The 20,347-nt window shown below is 39.6% G+C and overlaps 1 protein-coding gene across 1 annotated transcript in view; it reads right to left on the bottom strand.

Moving 5' to 3' along the window:
• HSD17B4 (hydroxysteroid 17-beta dehydrogenase 4) overlaps positions 1-20,347 on the bottom strand; it is a 185,798-nt gene that overhangs the window by 81,355 nt on the left and 84,096 nt on the right. The window contains exons 12-15 of the mRNA XM_072141145.1: positions 17,116-17,219; positions 12,575-12,811; positions 10,902-10,953; positions 1,310-1,381 (exon numbers count right to left, since the gene is read on the bottom strand). Of these exons, the coding sequence (XP_071997246.1) occupies positions 1,310-1,381; positions 10,902-10,953; positions 12,575-12,811; positions 17,116-17,219 (465 nt within the window). The remainder of the gene's footprint in view (positions 1-1,309; positions 1,382-10,901; positions 10,954-12,574; positions 12,812-17,115; positions 17,220-20,347) is intronic.

Below are 20,347 nucleotides of genomic sequence, written 5' to 3'. Positions count from 1 at the left end.
GTTACTAGCATGGTGTACCTAATAAAGTGGTCGGTGAGTGTATGCTTGGAAGCACTTCTTCCCACAAAATAGCAGTAGAAGCAGTCCCCTGGTTACGTACAAGATAGGGTCCATAGGTTTGTTCTTAAGTTAAATTTGTATGCAAGGCGAAACTGTATATTTTATAATTGTATTTCTAGACACATTTTATTTTTTTACCCCACTGACAATTGGAGTTAAAAAAAATTTTTCACTGTAATGGCACCAAGGTTTATCAATAAAACCTCATTACAGACACTTTACAGCTGATTATTGCAGTCTGGGACTATAGTAAACCATCCAAAGATTTTAAGAATCCGGAAAATTTGTGACATAGAGCTCTTTTGCATAAAATTATATTTTAACTTAGCTTGCACCCTGACAGAATCCTGTTATGAGTCCAAGGTTTGTTTAATTTGGATTCATTTTTAAGAAAAAACCCATGTGCCTTGCCCCTGCTGCTCAAGCACTGCTCAGCTCTCAGTACCCACCTTTCTGCTCTTCTACAACTCTGCACTCCTGCTCTTTCACTCACACAAGGACAGAGCTCACAGCCTGGTGAGTGGATAGCAGTGCGGAGGGAAGAGTTGTACAGGAGCACAAAGGTGGGAGCTGAAAGCGGAGTCTGCAGAACAGACAAATCTTTTTTTTTTTTTTTTTTTTTTTTAAATGCATCCAAATCAAAGCAAACCATGGGACTCAGAACAGGATTCGGTCAAGGTGCAAGGTAAGTTAAAACACACAATTATATTGTAATGCAAAGACTTATAGAAGGCAAAAAGACATCTTTGCAATCCAGCTGTAATGGGCTTCTGCAACCTGTCTTCAGTTTAAATTAGGTTCCTGATGATGGGTTCCCTTTAACATGAATGTGGCATTTTGTCTGGATATTGTGTAGTCTTTCAGATTTAGGAATATATCAGAAAAGAAGATATGAAGACGTGCGATGTACAGATGACATCCCATAATCTGAGTGCAGCCTCTGGTTTCCTCTCTCTCCACCTCATTAGTAATTCTCAGCCACTGTTCTCTTTTCTGCTTGAAACGACCTTCACTTCGATCAGAAATGTGAATGCCTTCCACTCCTCGAGTAATTCTAACTGCAAATTGCTTTGGTGTGAAATGCTTTTGACAGAGTTCTGTAGTAAGGAGCCAAAGTGAAAGCAAACTGTATGAAGATGTGTACTCTAATAAAAACCAACACGTTTCCAATAAGTGTGAAGAACCATTTGCTTTCCTCGTAGAAGTTATTAACCCTTTCATCCGCAAATTCATAAGACACTTTACCTACCGTCAAGCAGAATGACAGCGCCCGAACCTTTGTCCATTATATCGGCCACTGTGCCCTCTGAGCGCATCTCCCCTGCAAATAATAAATAATAATGAATTATGAATAATATGAAATATATTACCAAGGAAAGGAAAAAAGAAACTGCTGGCAACAACAGGAAAATAATGCTATGCAGTCCAGAAGGCATTGGGCATATTTTCTCCAGATTCGCTGAGCCTACAAATCTATGATAAACCTCAAATAAAAGCTTTTACTGAAAAATGTACAGTCGAGAAAAATAACTCTCCAAAATTGATGTTACTGGAGTTTGCTGAGAAAAGTTTGCAAAGTCTTATCAAAAATGCATTGTGCTGGACAGGCAAGCCCTGATGCCAGACATTAGGAATTTAAGACTTCTGCCGCTTGAAATGATCTGATAAAGGATAAAACTCAGAACTTGAAATTGACAAAGGTAAAAAAAAAAATATTTAATAAAAAAAAAATCTGTCATTATTGTACTTTATTTTACACCACCTGGAAACTATTCGTCATTCTGAACATAGCAGATGAGTGGGTTTTGGTAGAAGAATTAACTTAAAATCGTATGTGTTTAGCTTCAGGCAATTTATCCAAAACTGTAAGGCAATTAATTTAATTTAAACATTAAAATTGAGGTCTTGTCATAAATATCAAAATTTTTAACAAAAGCTGAACTGCAAAATCACATTGTACCACCTACACATTTCTATCACAGCCAACTATCAGTTTCAGGTAACTATTACTGAATCTCTCCCAACAAGTATCTGTATTCCCCATGAACATTCCTCTTTCTGATAACTTTGTGTTGCTCCATTTCTCCTATGAATATAGTACTAAATAACTAAAATGACAAATAAGTGTTATTTTCTCTGCACAGCTTGGCCCTTCCATTAAGCGGTGATGGAGCGATGATGACCCATTCATTTGTAGGGGTATAACACTATTTCATTAAGAAATTTCCTAAGGAATCTGCAAAGGTGGAAGTTTTAGGATTGTTGAAATGGTCACCTTTTTCATTTCATCCTGTGCAATTTAACAGTAGACAGAAAAATATTCAGGACTGACATGGCAAAAGGATGTGATCTCCTTAGAATGATTGACAGGGGTTTGATTTGTAACAAGTCACATGGAAAAGGTTGTAAGATGACCAGTGATTCCTGAGCAATTTATACCCTTCTGCACGGCTCTTCAAATAAATGGTCCCAAAGAAAGCATTCAGGTCCTAATAGCATTTTAATCATGTCTTTGTCTAAGGATGAGCAAAGTCCAGACCACTGAAGCCGCTGAATGCTTTTCCCCTATATTCAGCAGCTAACCCCCATCTATCAAAACTGTGGTCCTTTAGGAGATCAGTAAAGCTCCCGATGCATTTCCATAAGTGCATGCAAAAATAAGTAGGGCAGCACGGTGGCTGAGTGAGTAGCGCTTCTGCCTTGTAGCACTGGGGTCCTGGGTTTGAATCCCACCAAGGTCAACATCTGCAAAGAGTTTGTATGTTCTCTCCGTGTTTGTGTGGGTTTTCTCCGGGTGCTCCGGTTTCCTCCCACACTCCAAAACATACTGGTAGGTTGTTTAGATTGTGAGCCCCATGGGGACAGGGACCAATTTGACATGCTTTGTGCAGCGCTGCGTAATCTGTGTGCACTATATAAATAAAGAATTATTATTGCCAAAAATGAAAGAGCCATTAATAACCAAATTGCCCCTCCCCCCAACTCCTGTAATTATAAAATGATAAATCTCAGCTGAGAACAAAAGGATGGGGTACATTAAATTAACATTTCAGATGCCTCTCCTCCCAACATTGTTGGATGAGAATTGGGAAAGCCAAACATGACTGGTTGGGCAGATGGTAAGTTAATGAGTCTTGGCTCCTAGACTGCTACTAGAAACCACTGGCCTATATCCCAGGTAAAGCAAGGATTGTAATGTTCAGTTCCAATCGTGGTCCCTGTTTTCCCTTCATCTGTTTCATAAGATTAAAGGAATTATACTGAATGAGATGCAACAAGTTGAGAGCAATCCATTCAGGAATATGTGGGTACCGGCAGATTACAAAATGTTATAAGGCCAGTCCATATCAATAAATTCATAGAAGTTGCAGATGCCACCTAGCCTGGCTCGCCATGCACTGCAGTTCTTGATTAATCAATGCAATCTTTCTTCTTCAAAGTCTAATTAAAACAACTTCCATTCTTGACCTCATAATTAAGCCAACATAAAATGAATTCACAAGAGATTGGTGAACCATGAACTCTACTGGCAGGAAATTCAATATAGCACATAAGGACAGATGAAATGATTTCACAAACAGATTGCAGACTGTCACCGGCCTGTAATCACACCGCAGATGAGGCTGGTTATCAGCAGTGATTGAGGCAACAGACAAAAATGGATCAGGGAAAGGATTTGTATAGCTGCTAAAACTGGAATGTAGTTTACAGTACAATTTAGTAGTATTTAAAGAGAGTCTACCACTTCCCCAAACTTAATAATCTGCTGGCAGAATCTTGCAGAGAAATGTAATATGATTACAAAAATACTTGTATTATATTTATCCGTTATACCATTTCGGATTCCCATTTTAATTAATATTCTAAAGAGGCTGTAGGTGCACTCTGGGTGTGCCCTCTGCACTATGAGCACTGCTACCCCTGCCTAGACCAATACACTTTCTGTAATGAGATCTGTCCTGTGCGAAGCAGGGACAACACTGGAAGAACAGAGAAGTACTTTCGGAAGGAAAAGTATTGCTCTGGGTGCTGAGGACATCTGTGTGCACCAAATGCCTCATTAACATACAGATTAAGGCTACTTTCACACAAACGTATGGGCGACGTATATACAGTGTATATACGTCCCCCATAGCCGGCAATGTGGGCACGGCACTGCATGGGAGCGGTACCGTACTGTTCTGTAGCCGGGAGAAAGATAGGACATGTCCTATTTTTCCCCGGAATACGGCCATATACCGTTGTGGAGAGGGGGCATCCTCTCCCAGACGCCGACGTGTGCCCGTGCTACGGTCTGACGGGCAGACATCAGTGTGAATGTAGCCTTAGGCTGCATTTACACAGACGTATGCTCACCCAGCCGTAGCCAGGCAAGCATAAAGAGGCGTGCTATAGAGGAGGAGGGAAGAGCACTGATCATCCCACCCCTCTCCATAGGAATTAGTGCGGCACGGCCAAAGAAAGATAATGCAACATCTTTTTCTTTTGGGGCACGGAACAGTGAGCATAAGTTGTATTCTCTGTACTGAGCCTGGGCGCCATAGCTGTCTATAGGAACGTATATCTGACAACAAATTTGTGGCCAGACATACGTCCCACTGACGGTTAGTGTGAATGAAGCCTAAAGTGGGAATCTCTCAGAAATGGGATAAAGGCCTGGAATCATAAAGGAATTTTGTAAACCACAGTACATTTCTATACAAGATGCTGCCAATAGATGTTTGTGGCTGGTGGTAGACTGCCTTTAAATATAGTCATTTGGGAAAATATATCAGAAGTGTCTGAGAGCAGAACAGTTCTAATTGCCCATAGAAACCAATCAAAGCTCGGGTTTAATTTTCTCACAGCTGTTAATAACATGAAAGCTGAGCTCCGATGGGCAACTAGAACAGTTCTGCTCTAAGAGACTTCTGATATAGCCCATGTCCATGTTTAAAGTGTTTATTAAAGGGATGCATATGTTGCCCTTATTGAGATATGAAAAATAGATGAGAAGCTAAGAGACAGATATTAGGACTCCGTCGCACACACAGAATAACCAAATTGATTGACATCTCTTTCTGTATCCATGTGTGTGATTGAAGACAACAAGACTCCCCCTTAGAGTCCTGACATCAAGTAAACCTATATTTTATAGTACTGTCCGCCATAACTTGCTTTAAAGACAAGGTTTACCTTCTAAGTCAGTTTATACTTGGATATCTATATAATATGGATAATTTGTAAATAGTTTGCCTAACATTATATTAGATCTATCAAAATTTGGGTTTAGTTTCGTTCGAGTTGACCCAAACCCCATTGACCCACTTGACCCAAACCCCATTGAAATCAATGAGAACCCCACTGGGGCTGTAAAATGGTGTCCATAGCAGGGAGAAGAGGGATACAAAATGGAGGTAATAAAAGGGCAACTGCTCTGACAAAAATGGGTTAGGAAAGGACATTGCATAATAACAGAAAACAAAAAAATTAAATTTAAAAAAAAATTATTTAATCCAAATAAAATGCTATTAATGTCACTGCGTTATAAGATGCTATGGGTATCCAGACAGTGTGACTGTCACCATGCTATAAGATACTATGGGTATCCAGACACAGTAATTCTCACAGCAGTACAAGCTAAAGCCTGTATGTTCAGTAGATCTGCTACAATTTGCCAATGGCACATTGTAACAGATGATGTGTAAAATCCACTTATATTACCAGACTGTAACATGGCAATATGTGGTAGGAGCAATCTGACAACCAGGAGTTAAGGTACCCTAAGGAGTCTAATATATTAAAATTGGATTTTTTTCCCCCACTTTCCAGTACACGGTATGGAATATTAAATACTGTCACTACAAAGTACAATTTGTTATGATGAAACATACATGGCCTTCATACGGCTCTGTATATTCACAAATAAAAAAAGTTAAGGATTTTTGAAGGTGGGAAGTGAAAAATAAAAAACACAAAAACAAAAAAGGGTCAAGTGGTTAATGGTCTAATCACCAGATGATGTTCTGGCAGAAATAAATCAATTCACAGGTTCGTGGGGAAATTTAAGCTCTGCAGCTTAGTTATTTAAAGGAAACCTACCACTTCTGAAGGTAGGTATGAGATGCAAACACCGGGCACCAGCTCAGGGTGAGCTGGTGCCGGTGCTTAGTTTCGTTAGTGTTATAAACTGCGGTATCGCGGTTTTAACACTTTTTAAACTTTCTAGCAGAAACTGCTTCGGCGCTGCGTGCGCACGATCGTGCGCGCGCCTACATTGGAAATGCCGCAGGCGTTGCGCGCGCACGGTCACGCGCAGCGCCGAAGCAGTTTCTACTATAAAGTTTAAAAAGTGTTAAAACCGCGATACCGCGGTTTTAACACTAACGAGACTAAGCACCGGCACCAGCTCACCCTGAGCTGGTGCCCGGTGTTTGCATCTCATACCTACCATCAGAAGTGGTAGGTTTCCTTTAAGCACTGCAAGCTATAAAATAGTGGACAATTGTTTTAAAGGTCTCTGTGCCCTTTTCCAATTTATATCAATTTCGAGGTAAGATACAGAACAGAGACATGTAGAAACAACAATCTATTGTACAAGTAATAAATGCCAACATCCACTTGTGATTATGACCAGATCTCCGAGAACATTTAATGAGAAAGTGGCGCAAGGTTAATCACTACCGCGAACAGTAAGACACCTTGGCATATGTTCATGTGGGGAACTACACATCAATTTATTAATATCTAGATTACCGTCTAAAAAACAAAGTGGAGTTATAGGTAAGGACACTGACCGGCTGTAAAAGAAAAAAATAGGTGAGGATACAGCTCAGATGTGGATTATCCATCTTCAATAGTTTTCTTTCACAGCTCTGAGTAGCCATGGGTGTTCTTACTGCAGCACCGAGGACTAAAGATGCATCTTCATGCTCTACTTACTGCTCTGTGTGGCCAGGTTTAGCCATGTGGGCAGTCATTGCAATCATTACAGGGGTTAAATTTGAAGCTATTCATATTATGGTAATGCAACCTGCATGGGTGTTATACAAAGATCAGCTTTTAATGATATTCCATCACAAAGCGATACACTACCTATACTAAGGCTACTTGCATACTATGCTGCACCCGGGTCGGCTGGAGAAAGGGAGGGGCAACACTCCTCACCCCTCCCCTCTTCATAGGCACCCACGCAACCGGAACGTACGTACTACAAAAGATAGAGCATGCTTTATCTTTTTTCCGCTGAAGGTAGGTTAGGCATTTAAAGTGAATGCGGCTGTGTGCTACCTGCACTGAAACGGTACAGTACAGGTCGCACATCACAATATTAAAACGTTTGTCCCAACCTCAATTCTTTAACAGGTTTTATTTCATATGTGAAGTTGGAGAAATTTTGGCTTTGGTGTGAATTGGTGACCCTAATCTACATCACTGATGTGCAATAATCTAATTATTAAAAGTCTGCTAATAATTAATTCATAAAGAAATAATCCTGCCCAACAGGTTGAGCTTAAAAGTGGTTGTCCCATGTTTTATTGTTATCCCCTATAATCTCATTGGTCGTGGTCCGAAATGATGGGATTCACCAAAGAGCATGAGAAGAGACCTCCGCAGTTTGCAAGCACGGCGGGGCGGGGGGGGGGGGGTAGTGTTCGGGGGTCATCTTTCATAATAAATTAATAAAGCATCTAACTCAAGCCTAACTCATCATATATTGAAAACAAAATTACCCAGTACCCAGTAAATAGTCAAAATTAATACCCTTTAACATTAATAGTTTATAAAGAAAAACTTACACAATTCCGTGGGCATAATAAAAGTCATTCTTTTAAAGTTAAGAAATGTAATTATTTTTGTCTTAGACTGAAAAAAAAGAACATCTCTAACCTACAGTGACAACCATGTCATTTGCATTGTCTTGGTCTTTTGAGAGTAAATTGCCACGGGGGGGGCTAAAGTAAAAAGTGAAAATGACATTTGGAAGAATGCGTCTCATCATTAAGTATGTAAAATGCAGAGTAATGCATTACGACTTGTACCCTTTCCACCATTTCAAGGTCATGAATAGAACATTTTAAAGTGCAACCTTGAAATTGTGCTGATCACATAAATGAGTCTCCAAGGTGTTCTCAAGCTGAATATTTAACACGTACACATCACTTGGGAGGCACATGAAAACTGCTGCAGACCTGCAGTAAAATATCAACAGCTTCCTAAGTAGGGCTCTTCACAGGAGACTTACATGCATTTTAGTTTTAAAGGCTTCTTAAAAAATGATGAATTCAGTTTGTGTCTGGTATAAAGCCCTTATGACACTTGTGGAGAAAATCCATTTACCCGCAGTAAGCTCACCACAGTGCCCACAGAGAATCAGCTTGAAATAACTAAAGCATTTCATTGCTTGACCATTTCGGGACAAGAGAAGAGCGCTGGGCAGAGTTCATCCGCAAATATTGTCATGGCAAGTCAAATATTTGCCAAGGAAACTCAATCAATTACTGGAAAGGTTAAAATAGGGTCAGGAAGGGAAAATGTTGCCCTTTGCTTATGATTTAAACTACATTCTGCATAATAATTTCAAATATGGATTTAAAAAAAAAAAATGAAACTGAAAACTTAAGAGAAAATCTACCGTTTGATTTTATGCATTATGAACCAAACACACCTCGAGAATGCTATAGCTACACTGATGCAGAAACATATTTTGTTTAATCACTGAGCTGAGAGGTTTTGCTGAAAAAAACAATTATAACATTCAGGACCTTGGGAAAGCTAGATTGCTTCAACCTGCCGTTGATAAACACATTGCACTGAATTTTCTTTCCAGACAGGACTAATCAATCTGAGCTGGATGACTCATACACAGCAGCTGGGGGATGGAGCAGTGATTGATTACTTTTGCCTGCCAAACACAATACAGTGATTACATCATTCGATGAAGCAGTGCATACTTAAAGTTAGAGAAGTGCCAAGCCAGGCAAAGGAGCGCCAGAGCCTCATTATTCTAAATTTTATAATCGTTTTATCAGCAAAACCACTCAGCTCAGGGGTTAAACAATATAGGATCCTGCATCAGTGTAGCTACAGCATTCTCAGCGAACATCTGGTTCATAATGCATCAAATCAAATGGTCGATTTCCTTTAAATAAAATAATAGCATTTTAACAGTGCCTGTCGAAGACCATGAAGAAATAACTGAAGGCACAAGTTGATGGACATCAACAGCATCAGCTTTTCATTTCTTTTACTAAAAACTAGTACTGCCACAATATATCTGACTTGATAGTTAACAATATTCATATTGTATTCAGCACTGTGAACACAGAAGATCTAATCATGAAAAGCAGAATCGTCAAGGACACCATATCATAAAGCAAGGCAGACAAGACCAGAAAAACTAAGAAATAGCAAAAGCAACCTCAAGCTGGTGTTCAAGACTGGTTTCCTTTATTTGGTCAAATCTCAGAAACAGCAGACATATTGGTAGAAATCACTAAACCAATGAGAAGAAACTTAAAAGATTGCCGGTCCAATTACAATGCTGGAACTGGAAACAAAATGAGATTTATACAATTTAGAAAAGCTCTGGGTGGAATAAAGCCCTAACAGTAAGTGACATCAGAAACAATACTAAAAGTACTGGGATAAAAAAAGTGACCTGGCCAGCCCATTGTCGGTCATCCCCTGCCTCGCAGAAACGTGCAAATGAAATGCCTGTATGTTGGCCCGGTTCCAAGGACTGCACATGTCATGAGTCCTTGTAGTATACATATGATGCAAGGACTTACCATCTGCTGTTAGAACTGCAGCGGTGGAACTGTATTAAATGTTACAGGGTTAGTGCTACAGTTCCTTGGATTATATTTCTGTATAATGCAAGGATCGGAGTTCAGTGGTTCCATTCACCTTTCTATAATTAATAGCGGAAAAACAAGTGCAGCAACTCTGTTGGTTGTTTCTGTTATTTAGAACAGATGCACAACAGAAGGAAACAGAAGGTGGATACTGAAAAGTTCTATTTTGGGCCCAGCTGACTTTCTTACATGCCTCCTCTGCATCATCCAGGTGGTGACTTGCCAATTTAAAATAGGCTACGATATTAATCCATAAAGGAATAGTGGGGGAGACGTCCGTCTATGCCACAAAGCTGGAGTAAATTGATACTGAAATGCTGTGCACCATATTTGCTGACAGTTTTAGACCTTTTTGAGGTTATTTTCGGACTAAAAGAAAGGGGTGTGTCCTCAAACTAGAGGGAATGACTGCAAATAGCTTGTACGCCAAAAAAATTCAGTCCTTGTGCCAGAAAATAAAATACTGTGGTGCTTCAAATTTGACCAACTAATAGGAGGAACAACGTAGGACTCACCGCTCTTATACTACAACATATTAATCATCCAGCATCAGACACAATGATTAATCTGGAGCAGCAAAGATCTGTCTTCTTCTATTCTGCACTGGTCTAAAGACCCCCAGTGTGTTAGTATTGGAGGAGAGCTTGGAGTGAGATTGATTATGTGGAGAGGAGTCTTATATACGGGTAATACGTTGAAAAAGGTACAATTAATACAGGTAATGAGTGTAGAGTAGGAGGAGCTACAGGTAATGAGTGTAGAGTAGGAGGAGCTTCTTAAAGAAAAACTTACTGCACTGAGGGAGCCAGAATTCTTGCTCTTTGGTAGTGGATCAAATATTTATTTCATGCAATAAAACGTCAATTACCGATGATAAAAATTACAGACCTCTCCTGGGAAAAGCAGTAAAATTAGCAGCGTGTCAAAAACTTGCTCTTCAGTTCTCAAGCCTTCAAGGAAGATGCAAAATAAAAGTCAAACGATTATCTCCTACAAAACGCTTACCCGATGTTGGAATAGGCTTGTACAACTCAAGATACTGTTCCCCATGAAGAACCTAGGTATGAGAAAATACTGAAGTTTAGTGTAACTTTATTAAGACAGATAAGATCATTCTGGGTGCTTAATAGGAATAAAGGAACCTTAAACGTCTTGAGACCTCAATAAACAGTGATGGAATATATACTTTGCTCTTTTTAAAAGTTTTTTGGCTTCCTGAATAAAAGGTCAGGAAATTGGGCTGAAGAACATGAATCTGCAACTTCTATACTATTGCTCCATTGGGACAATACACTGAACACTTTTCTGTAAGATTAACTCAACTGCTTATCTGCCATGTACTTAAACAATGAGGCTTTTGGCCCCTTGGTAGAGCTTCAATTCCCAACTCTCCTCTGCGTCAGCTCTTACTCCGTCAAGTTTCTTCCCTACATTGCTAAATGCTGCAGTGCAGAAAGAACTTGACACGCAGCAAAGTATACAGCAAAGCAAACTGAATGAATGTCAGGGGAAAAAAATTATATTCAGGATCTAAACTTCAATCCAAGCTCCTATCCTGGATATGAAAGCTAATATACTCAGCATGTGTCACCCCCATCCACACATCTACCCACCATGCAGTAACTTTTAGATGTCTTTATAAATATTTCATTGTTACCTCTATCTATGGGATTAGAGTCACCATAACAAAAAAAAAACAAAAAAAAAAACACTTTTCTTGATGCCTTACATTACTAAAGATCCAGTCATAGAGTGGATTTAGCCCAATTCCTAACTGCCGCTGATATGGCTCTTGAGATGCAGCCACATGGCCAGCTAGCCGATGAGCACTGTTATCATGCATGCGTGGTGCATCTGCAATATCTCATAGAGGAGGAGGATGTTACCGGACATGTTTTTCACCAGAGAACTGGCTTCATCAGGGGCTTAGAGCTAATCAGAAGCCAGTTCTCTTGCAAAACAGGGGGGCAATAATTTAGAAAATTTAAATTAGTAGCTTTTGCTTCCAGTATTTATCCCTTAGCCCTATCCAAGACTAGCTAGTGACTAAAGCTACTGAAAAATTATAGTGTACATATTACATGCAGAATACTTGTGATTTCTGACAAACCAACTTAGAGCCTGAGATTAGAATGGGATCTGAATATGTTAAGTGACTCTTATAGCTAGAGATCGTAGCGACAGCGCTATCTGTCAGATCCCAGTAAAGGCGCCAAGTGGGAAATTTACACGTATAGGGATATTTATCCTACAATAAGGAGATTTGTGATGCAATACTGAGGCAAGCTGTAATTTTAATCTTCATTTATGGTGAAGCACACCATTTTTGTAACAATTTTAATAAAATGATATTTAAAGTTTATTTTACAATGTCAGGATATATATGTTCTATTGACTGTCAAAGTAGAAAATTGTGTGAAACGAACTTTTGAAAATAGGCCTTGAATTGTGTAACTGGAACATTTGTCAAGCATAAAAAGTAGCAGTACACAAATGTACCCACTGTTTGGGGAGGACCTCCTTTAAATTCCTGGCATATCGGTTTCCCATGAAATTGCAATACTTAGGAGAACTACCGTAGGCTCTTTAAGGAGTCCTCACTTCAAATAATGAGCAAACTGTACATATTCCAGAAAGTCTACAGTATTAAAAACCCTAGTAAGACGACTATTACTTACTCTCGTAAAATCAATAGAAAGGCCTGGAACTGAAGAAAGTCCTCCACCCATGAAGGCAGCCTGAGAAAGAATAACTCCAAATGTTGGCAAACAGCTGAACTCTTCACTTGCTTCAAAAAGGAACTTCAGGTGATCTGGATCCCTAGTGGACATTCCCACGCCAAGGGCATAGAGAATAGGTTGTATATGGTTGTACTGGTACACAGTTGGAGGTAGCTTCTGTCCAATGGCCTGAGCCTACAAACACAGAACACGTAATAAATATATCTACTAACAACTAATAAAATCCCTCAATCCATTCTAAGGGTATATGATGATTAAAATCAATAGTGAATGTTAAAATGGAATATGAGTATGTTTTAATGAAGGTGTTTAATTAAGGGTCACAAGCTGAAGTGGCTACGTATAACAGTCTGGCCTGGAGATCCACAAACACGATCCTGGAGGGTGAGATCCCAACAAAAATAATGCACTTATAATTTTAATAGTGACTAGCTCTCCTTGCTTCCATCTTATCTAAGGAAGGGGGGAATGCTTCACATAGTAGACAGCACTGTGAAGTGTACTGGTAGTCAGTAACAGAGTCATAGAAGACCAGAAGCTATCTGCATGGCCTGTACTAGTAGGGCATGCCAGCAGGGGAGGGGAGAACAGAGAAAATCATAGAAACTAGTCTTTTACATAGGTAACCCTACCAACAGCAAGCCCTGAAAGCATGAAAACTGTTAGAACTAAAACTAATTATGCAGGAGAAAAAGAAATGGAAAAAAGTGCTGAAAATGTCCATTAAAGTCCAAATTATAAATTAATATTTTATATTAATATTCCATGTCCTTCAATATTCCATAAATGGCAAGATAAATAGAGAAATATTACCTTTAGAACTCCAGTTCAAGACTTACGAGTAGAGGTGATCTCATCTTGCTGGAATAACTCATCAGGCTCGCGAACGCTTCCGGTGCAAGTACGAGGTTTTCCCTCTCAGAAACAACCTTGTTCTTACACCAGAACCAGTCCCGAGCATGATAAATTATTCCAGCAAGATTAACGCCCTCCCAAGGAATTAAGGTATTACCGCTACCGGTATGTCTTTAACTGGAGTTCTAAAGGTAAGGTTCCTCTATTTATACTGCCGTTTATGGAATATTGAAGTGCGTGGAAGCATAGAAATTAATTTATAATATGAATATAACTGTACTGCACAGAGCTAGTCATCATAAAAAAGAATTTAAAAATGAATTAGAAACTTTATGTAAATATTTATGTAAATACTTATGTAAATGCACATCAATTTTAAATATTTTTAACACAAAACCAAATATATCTTGAGAGACCCAGAGTAAGCTTATACAATACAAATACCAGTCTAAAATAACTCTGCAAAAGGTCCTGTATGAGAACACTGAAGGGAGGGAATCAACAGAATACTCTTCAACGACCTGTCAGCCATTGCACATTTCTTAACACCCCTTCCAGTGTTTGGGCACAGGTCCTTGACAGAACAATGAAAGGTGATGAAGCTGCTGTGCTGCGCAGCGGATGAGCATGGATATATTAGAGGAGGATACTATGTAACAGAGAAGACAAGCAGCGAGCATTAAGCTGAAATAGGACAGCTGGATGGTGAAGTTTATCACTTGCATGAGAGACTCTAGAAACAGATGTCCTCAGTGACAGATTTTAAAGGATAGAACATTTCTTTTTCCTGAAAAGTAATACAACTTAAGTAGGAGGCATTTCATTTATATAGACACTCAATGCTGAATCTGTTGCAATGCGATTACTTAGGAGTTAGAAATATCCATGTATTTCCTGTAGACAGGTGCACATAAGAATCGTAACCATTTTTATTTAGAACCATACACACATTTTCTACAAGAACATTTGACATGCAAAATATTATAAGAGCAGTGATGGCAAACCTGAGTGCCGAAACTACAACCAAAACCCACTTATATGTCGGAAAGTGCCAACATGACATTTAAACGTATTACTTTCTGCTCTTTCACAATTTTATATCATAACAGTGCCCAGAGGACACCAATACAGTCAAAAGAAGATGGTGAATAATCATTGCAGCTGCCTTTTGGGGTACCCCTGAAGAGGAAAATTCAGGGGGCACAGATCAGGAGTTCTAATGATATTGTATAACCTTTTCGCTCCTCCTGTAGCTAATGATTTGTCGCACTAAGCCGGCATGTCCTGGTCTGCAATGGACCACTGAAGGATGCCTCTAGTCATGTCTGGCAAACTCCATGTTGGGGCGATGGCCTGGGTGTCCACAAAAAGAACCAGAATATCAGCAGGTTCACCACTGCTTCTACAGACCATACACAGATGCCCCAATGGTTATTGATACACATCATCAATAATGAACAAGTAGCATCCGATAAATAATAAGGAAATAATAAAATCTGACCCATATTTACATGCACTCTGCTGATAGAGGCTGCAAAAAAATTAAAAAAAACAATGTAACATTTTGCTCAGTATATTTCCAGTAGCAATCTGATCGAGTCCATAGAACAGCGGTATGTACTGGTAGCAGTGAGCAAAATAATTAAGCAAATATTCTTCCAGGATACACATACTGGGAGAGGAAATTGCTTGGAGGTTGCGAGTCACCTTTTTATATACAAAAGACTATTTGGGGGCAGAACAGACCTTTAATGAGAGGCCATTCTCTCAGTGAAGAGAAAAACTGAAAAATAATTAACATTCTCTTTCTGGAGCTAAATCTGTGCAGTAAATGCTGTCACCTTCCTAATAAGCATCACTCTTATTTTACACCACTATTTAACTATGGAAAAAACTTTAAGCCAGTCCTTTCCTTTACATAAAGTAGCCCCAGCAAGTTATTTCGCATCAAAATAGTAAAATGATGCTAGCCTAGAATTCATATTTCAAATAAAGTAATAAAGTAATAATCAAATACCTATTATGACCTGTATGTAAAAGATTTAAAGATGGAAGCCATATTACAGGTAGTTTAAACTAAAAATCTGGTCTTCCATCTTAAAGGGCACCTACCACCACAAATCTACCTATAAAGGTAGATTGGGTGGTAGGTGGATCAATGGGACGTGAGGATAGCCCTTTTAAGGGCTAATCCTCACGTCCCCAAACTTTTATTACACATATATTCAAATTTACTTTTGCGGCTACTGGGGCGTGGAGTAGCCGCATCTGAGGTTACACGAGGCGGCTACTCCACGCCCTGGTAGCCACTTTACCCCTCCTACTCACCCATCTTCGGCGCGCAGCTCCGCGTAGCTGTGCGCCCTCGTCCGGCGATCCTGCCGTCTGCGCATGCGCAGAAGAGCAGGCCCACGCCTGTTTCGGAGCAGTGACCGCGCAGCCGCGGGCCTGCTCTTCTGCGCATGCGCAGACGGCAGGATCGCCGGACGAGGGCGCGCAGCTACGCGCCGAAGATGGGTGAGTAGGAGGGGAAAAGAGGCTACCGGGGCGTGGAGTAGCCGCCTCGTGTAACCTCAGATGCGGATACTCCACGCCCCAGTAGCCGCATAAGTAAATTTGAATATATATCTAATAAAAGTTATCAAAAAAGTGTGGGGACGTGAGGATTAGCCCTTAAAAGGGCTATCCTCACGTCCCATTGATCCACCTACCACCCAATCTACCTTTATAGGTAGATTTGTGGTGGTAGGTTTCCTTTAAAGAAGATCTGTCACCAGAATCTTACCCATCACACCAATAATAGCTGCTGGTAAAAGGTTAAAAGTCCAAAATAACCCAAAATCATCTGTCACTGAGACATTACCTTTTTCTTATCAGCAAATAAGTTTAGAAGAGTCTACTTCTGAAGAGAAGAGTCAAACCAATTCAATATCCTACTATAGCATGTGACCAACACTTGTGATATAAGATTATCTTATAAAGATGATTTTCCTGTGACATATACAGGCGGTCCCCTACTTAAGGACACCCGACCCCTAGTTACAGACGGGCCCCTCTGCCCACTGTGACCTCTGGTGAAGCTCTCTGGATGCTTTACTTTACTCCCAGGCTGCAATGATCAGCTGTAAGGTGTCTGTAATTAAGCTTTATTGATAATCCTTGGTCCCATTACAGATAAAAATTTTTAAACTCCAATTGTCACTGGGCCAAAAAAAAAAAAAAATGTCTAGAATTCAATTATAAAATATACAATTTCAACTTACATACAAATTCAACTTAAGAACAAACCTCTGGACCCTATCCTGTACATAACCCGGGGACTGCCTGTATCAGGACATGTACAGCCAAAAGGTAATGTAAAGAAGAAGATTGTACGTACTTACACTACATCCTCCCCTGAGCAGCCTTTCTTTCCAGATATAGAAGATGAACTGCAATTAGGGGAGGAGGGCTAAGGGAGAGATCCCACCTATGTATGCTCCATCAGACAGGGGATCATAAAAAATATTTTTACTAAATGTATGCTAAATATAAATTGAATGAAATTAGATTGAATTGTGCCAATATGGTAGGGTAGGCTTTGTGATGCATAAGTGAAGATAATGTTGTAGGGCCACACTTACTGGGTCAATGGTAGAAGATGAAGATCGCTGGCTCGTGGGATTCATAGAAATGCCTTTACCAGAGTCAACAGACGATAGGACTTCATACAGAGTCGCCGTGGACTCTAAGGGAAAAAAAAAAAATACGAAAACCAATGAATATTTAATATTTCAGTGTTTATACACACAGTATTAAAATCTAAAACACTAAAATCTAATATACGCACATTGCAAAATTCATTCATTCCATTAGTCAGCTCCCTGCCAACCACTTCTTAACAAGTAGCTGTGGAGATAACCTCCTGAAATGAATTATTTAATCAAGTTACCACAGGAAAGCTACCGGAATAAGATCTAGAGAGTTCCGAATCAAGCAGCTCCTATTCTCAGACATTAACCTAATTTTAGATCAAACTAAAATAGCAATGACGTTTTTCGGAAACGTTATTCAGCTTTTTGTGGTAATGATGCCTGCGGTAATCTATAGGGAAACTAAAGATGACCAGAGGCACTGGTGTAGGGACAATTTTAAGGGATTAATTTACTTTTTCATCCAATGATGCAGAGAAACTGAAAGGTCAGAGCTGTTATTTGGTTGATCTTAGGTGTACATGTGCCCACCCCCAAACGATTATCCTTAATGGAAATCTACCATTTGTGTTTATGCATTATGAACCAAACATACCTTGCGAATGCTGCAGCTACACTGATGCAGAAACATAGCTTGTTTAATCCCTGTGCTGAGTGGTTTTGCAGAGAAAAAACAATTATAAAATTATGATAATGAGGCTCTGTCCCTGTGGCTGCCTAGGAGCTCTCCTCGCCCTAATTATGCACTGCTCCAGCCTTGTCCTGCCCAGCATAAGTCATCACTGTTGTCCCCTGACAGGCAGAAGCAATCAATTGCTGCACCATCCCCCAGCTGCTGTGTTAGAGTCATCCAGCTCAGGTTGATTAGTCCTGTCTGGACAGCTCAGGAAGAATATGTTTATGTAGGCATCTAGCTTTCCTAAGCATTTTCAGCAAAACCACTAGGTGCAGGGATTAACCAAGATGTGTTTCTGCATCTACAGCATTCTCAAGGTATGTTTGGTTCACAATGCATAAAAACAAATGGTAGATTTCCTTTACTTTCAAGATACATTATTTGAGACTTTCTTCTTTAGGAATGACATACAATCACAGTGGTGACACTGTTAATTTTAATAATCTTTATTTATACAGTGCCATAGAACTTTTCATATTATGGGGAACATAAACAAATACAATTTGACATTACAGAGCAATAAACGTCCCATGAAACAATAGGAGTGAAGGTTACAGAGTCAGGAGGTAAGCTCACAATTGGAGGTGGATAGGGATCAATAGTTACTATGTTATACTACATTACATTACATGTGCTGATGGGAAAATGTCACAAATAATTATATAAATGCATGTCAACCTTTATTTAAATATGAAATTAGATTTTTTTTTTTTTTATTTCACATGATACAGTATTACTGAATATAGTAAAAGGGTTTGGGGCATTTGGTACCTTATTATTCAACATAAATACTGCATGGTTACAAATGATCTTAATATCTCTAATGAATATGGGCTCGACAGTACCGCTGACATAGTATCTTTAACGTTTTTGGAACCAGTAACATTGAGGAACTAAAAATGGGTGATTAGAGCATAAGACAATACAGGCAGCAACCTACATGAAACATCCAACACACAAAGTCCTGCAATCCAAGAACACAGGTAACCACGAAAGCTTCAGACCCCAAGAGCCATGAGTAATTGTGAAATCTGCTACCTGTCAACTAGAGTTAATAGTCAGGAGGACGGATTCTTTTGAAGCGTAACCATGGAGCATTCTCCAGAGATAGGGCTTCCACAAGCAAATAACTTTCATATAACTGGTTTAACACGAGAGACAAATGTCTACAACACTTTTATGTTGCTTATCCTGTATACACGCATTAACTGTTTGATATCAGTCCATGTAAAAATTATTTCCTCCAGTATGGTACATGGTTATTTTCAGGGCCCACTACAAAGCAGTGGCTGTCACCATTACTGTTGAAGAACTGGTTGAATAATGACTAATGTCGACACAACCAAGGAAATATACCATCAAAATCAAGGGAGAATATCTCATAGATCCAGGAACTGTGACTGCGATAATCTTATATTTGTTATCGATGGCTTCCTTACTGCTCCTTTTAAAGTTATGCTTATGAAGGGCTCTAGGGGTCATCAGCAGAGCCCCTCCAGTGTTGCAGCTTCACTTCTGTTACACTATAGAGGAGCACTTGCCCCCTCCCAACGTAAGCTGAAACTTTCTCTGTTGCAGTGAGATTACATCAGGCAGAGTTTGGGGAGAACTGATGGGAGAGCAGAGGGAGAGGGGAATTAGTATAACATGTGAAGCTGCATCATGGAGGGCCTCGGGTAATGTCGCTCCGAGTCCTCCTGGTTAATTAGCATAATTTTGAAACTTGACTTTAGAAGGATGGAGGCCAAGAATAATAAATACGAAATTTTACCACAGTCACTTGTGCTCGTGGATCTTTGAGTAAGTGTCCATGGAATATCCATACTTGATTTTTATGGTAGATTTACTGCCAAATAAATTATAGTGTTAAGTTGGCCTCATACACCCCCCCCCCCCCCAACATATTTTTTATCCAACATTGTTCTGCCAAAAAATAGCTACTGCCATCCATCAATAATCCTGCCCTTAGTTGTACCACTAAATCTCGCTTGTGAACCTCAACACTTCTTTCTACCTCTCTTCCGAGGACGAAGCATCAGTCATTAGCTGAAAAGGAGCAGGAAGGGAATAAGAAATTATCAATTGAAGCCACTGTCTGGGAGTCAAACACAGGAGTCAGATGGAGTAAGGAGAGGTTCACAACCAGCAATGAGGGATGAGACCAATTGGCTGAATAATAACACAGGTGTAGCAGCACTTTTGTGCTGAGGTATATAAAGTTTTTAGGAGGAAAAAAATTTGGATTAAATGGATAAAAGATATGGGGTTAACTGTGTAATGAGCTCTGCATTTTTGGGCAGTTAATGATGGTTACACATTCCCTTTAAGGACTTTTATACACCAGGGAAAAAAGTATTAGAAAATGTTACTTTAGTGCCACACACTGAGAGTAAGCTCAGGGTTTCACCTTAACTAACGGGATGTGACACTAGGGAGACAATTATCCTTTGCCTTGGAAAAGAAATACCTTTCTCAGGGTGCATTACC

Source organism: Engystomops pustulosus, chromosome 1 (genome assembly GCF_040894005.1).
Source record: "Engystomops pustulosus chromosome 1, aEngPut4.maternal, whole genome shotgun sequence".
Lineage (NCBI taxonomy): Eukaryota > Metazoa > Chordata > Amphibia > Anura > Leptodactylidae > Engystomops > Engystomops pustulosus.
The sequence above is the reverse complement of the archived record's forward strand: the minus strand, read 5'-3'. Positions and strand labels throughout refer to the sequence as shown.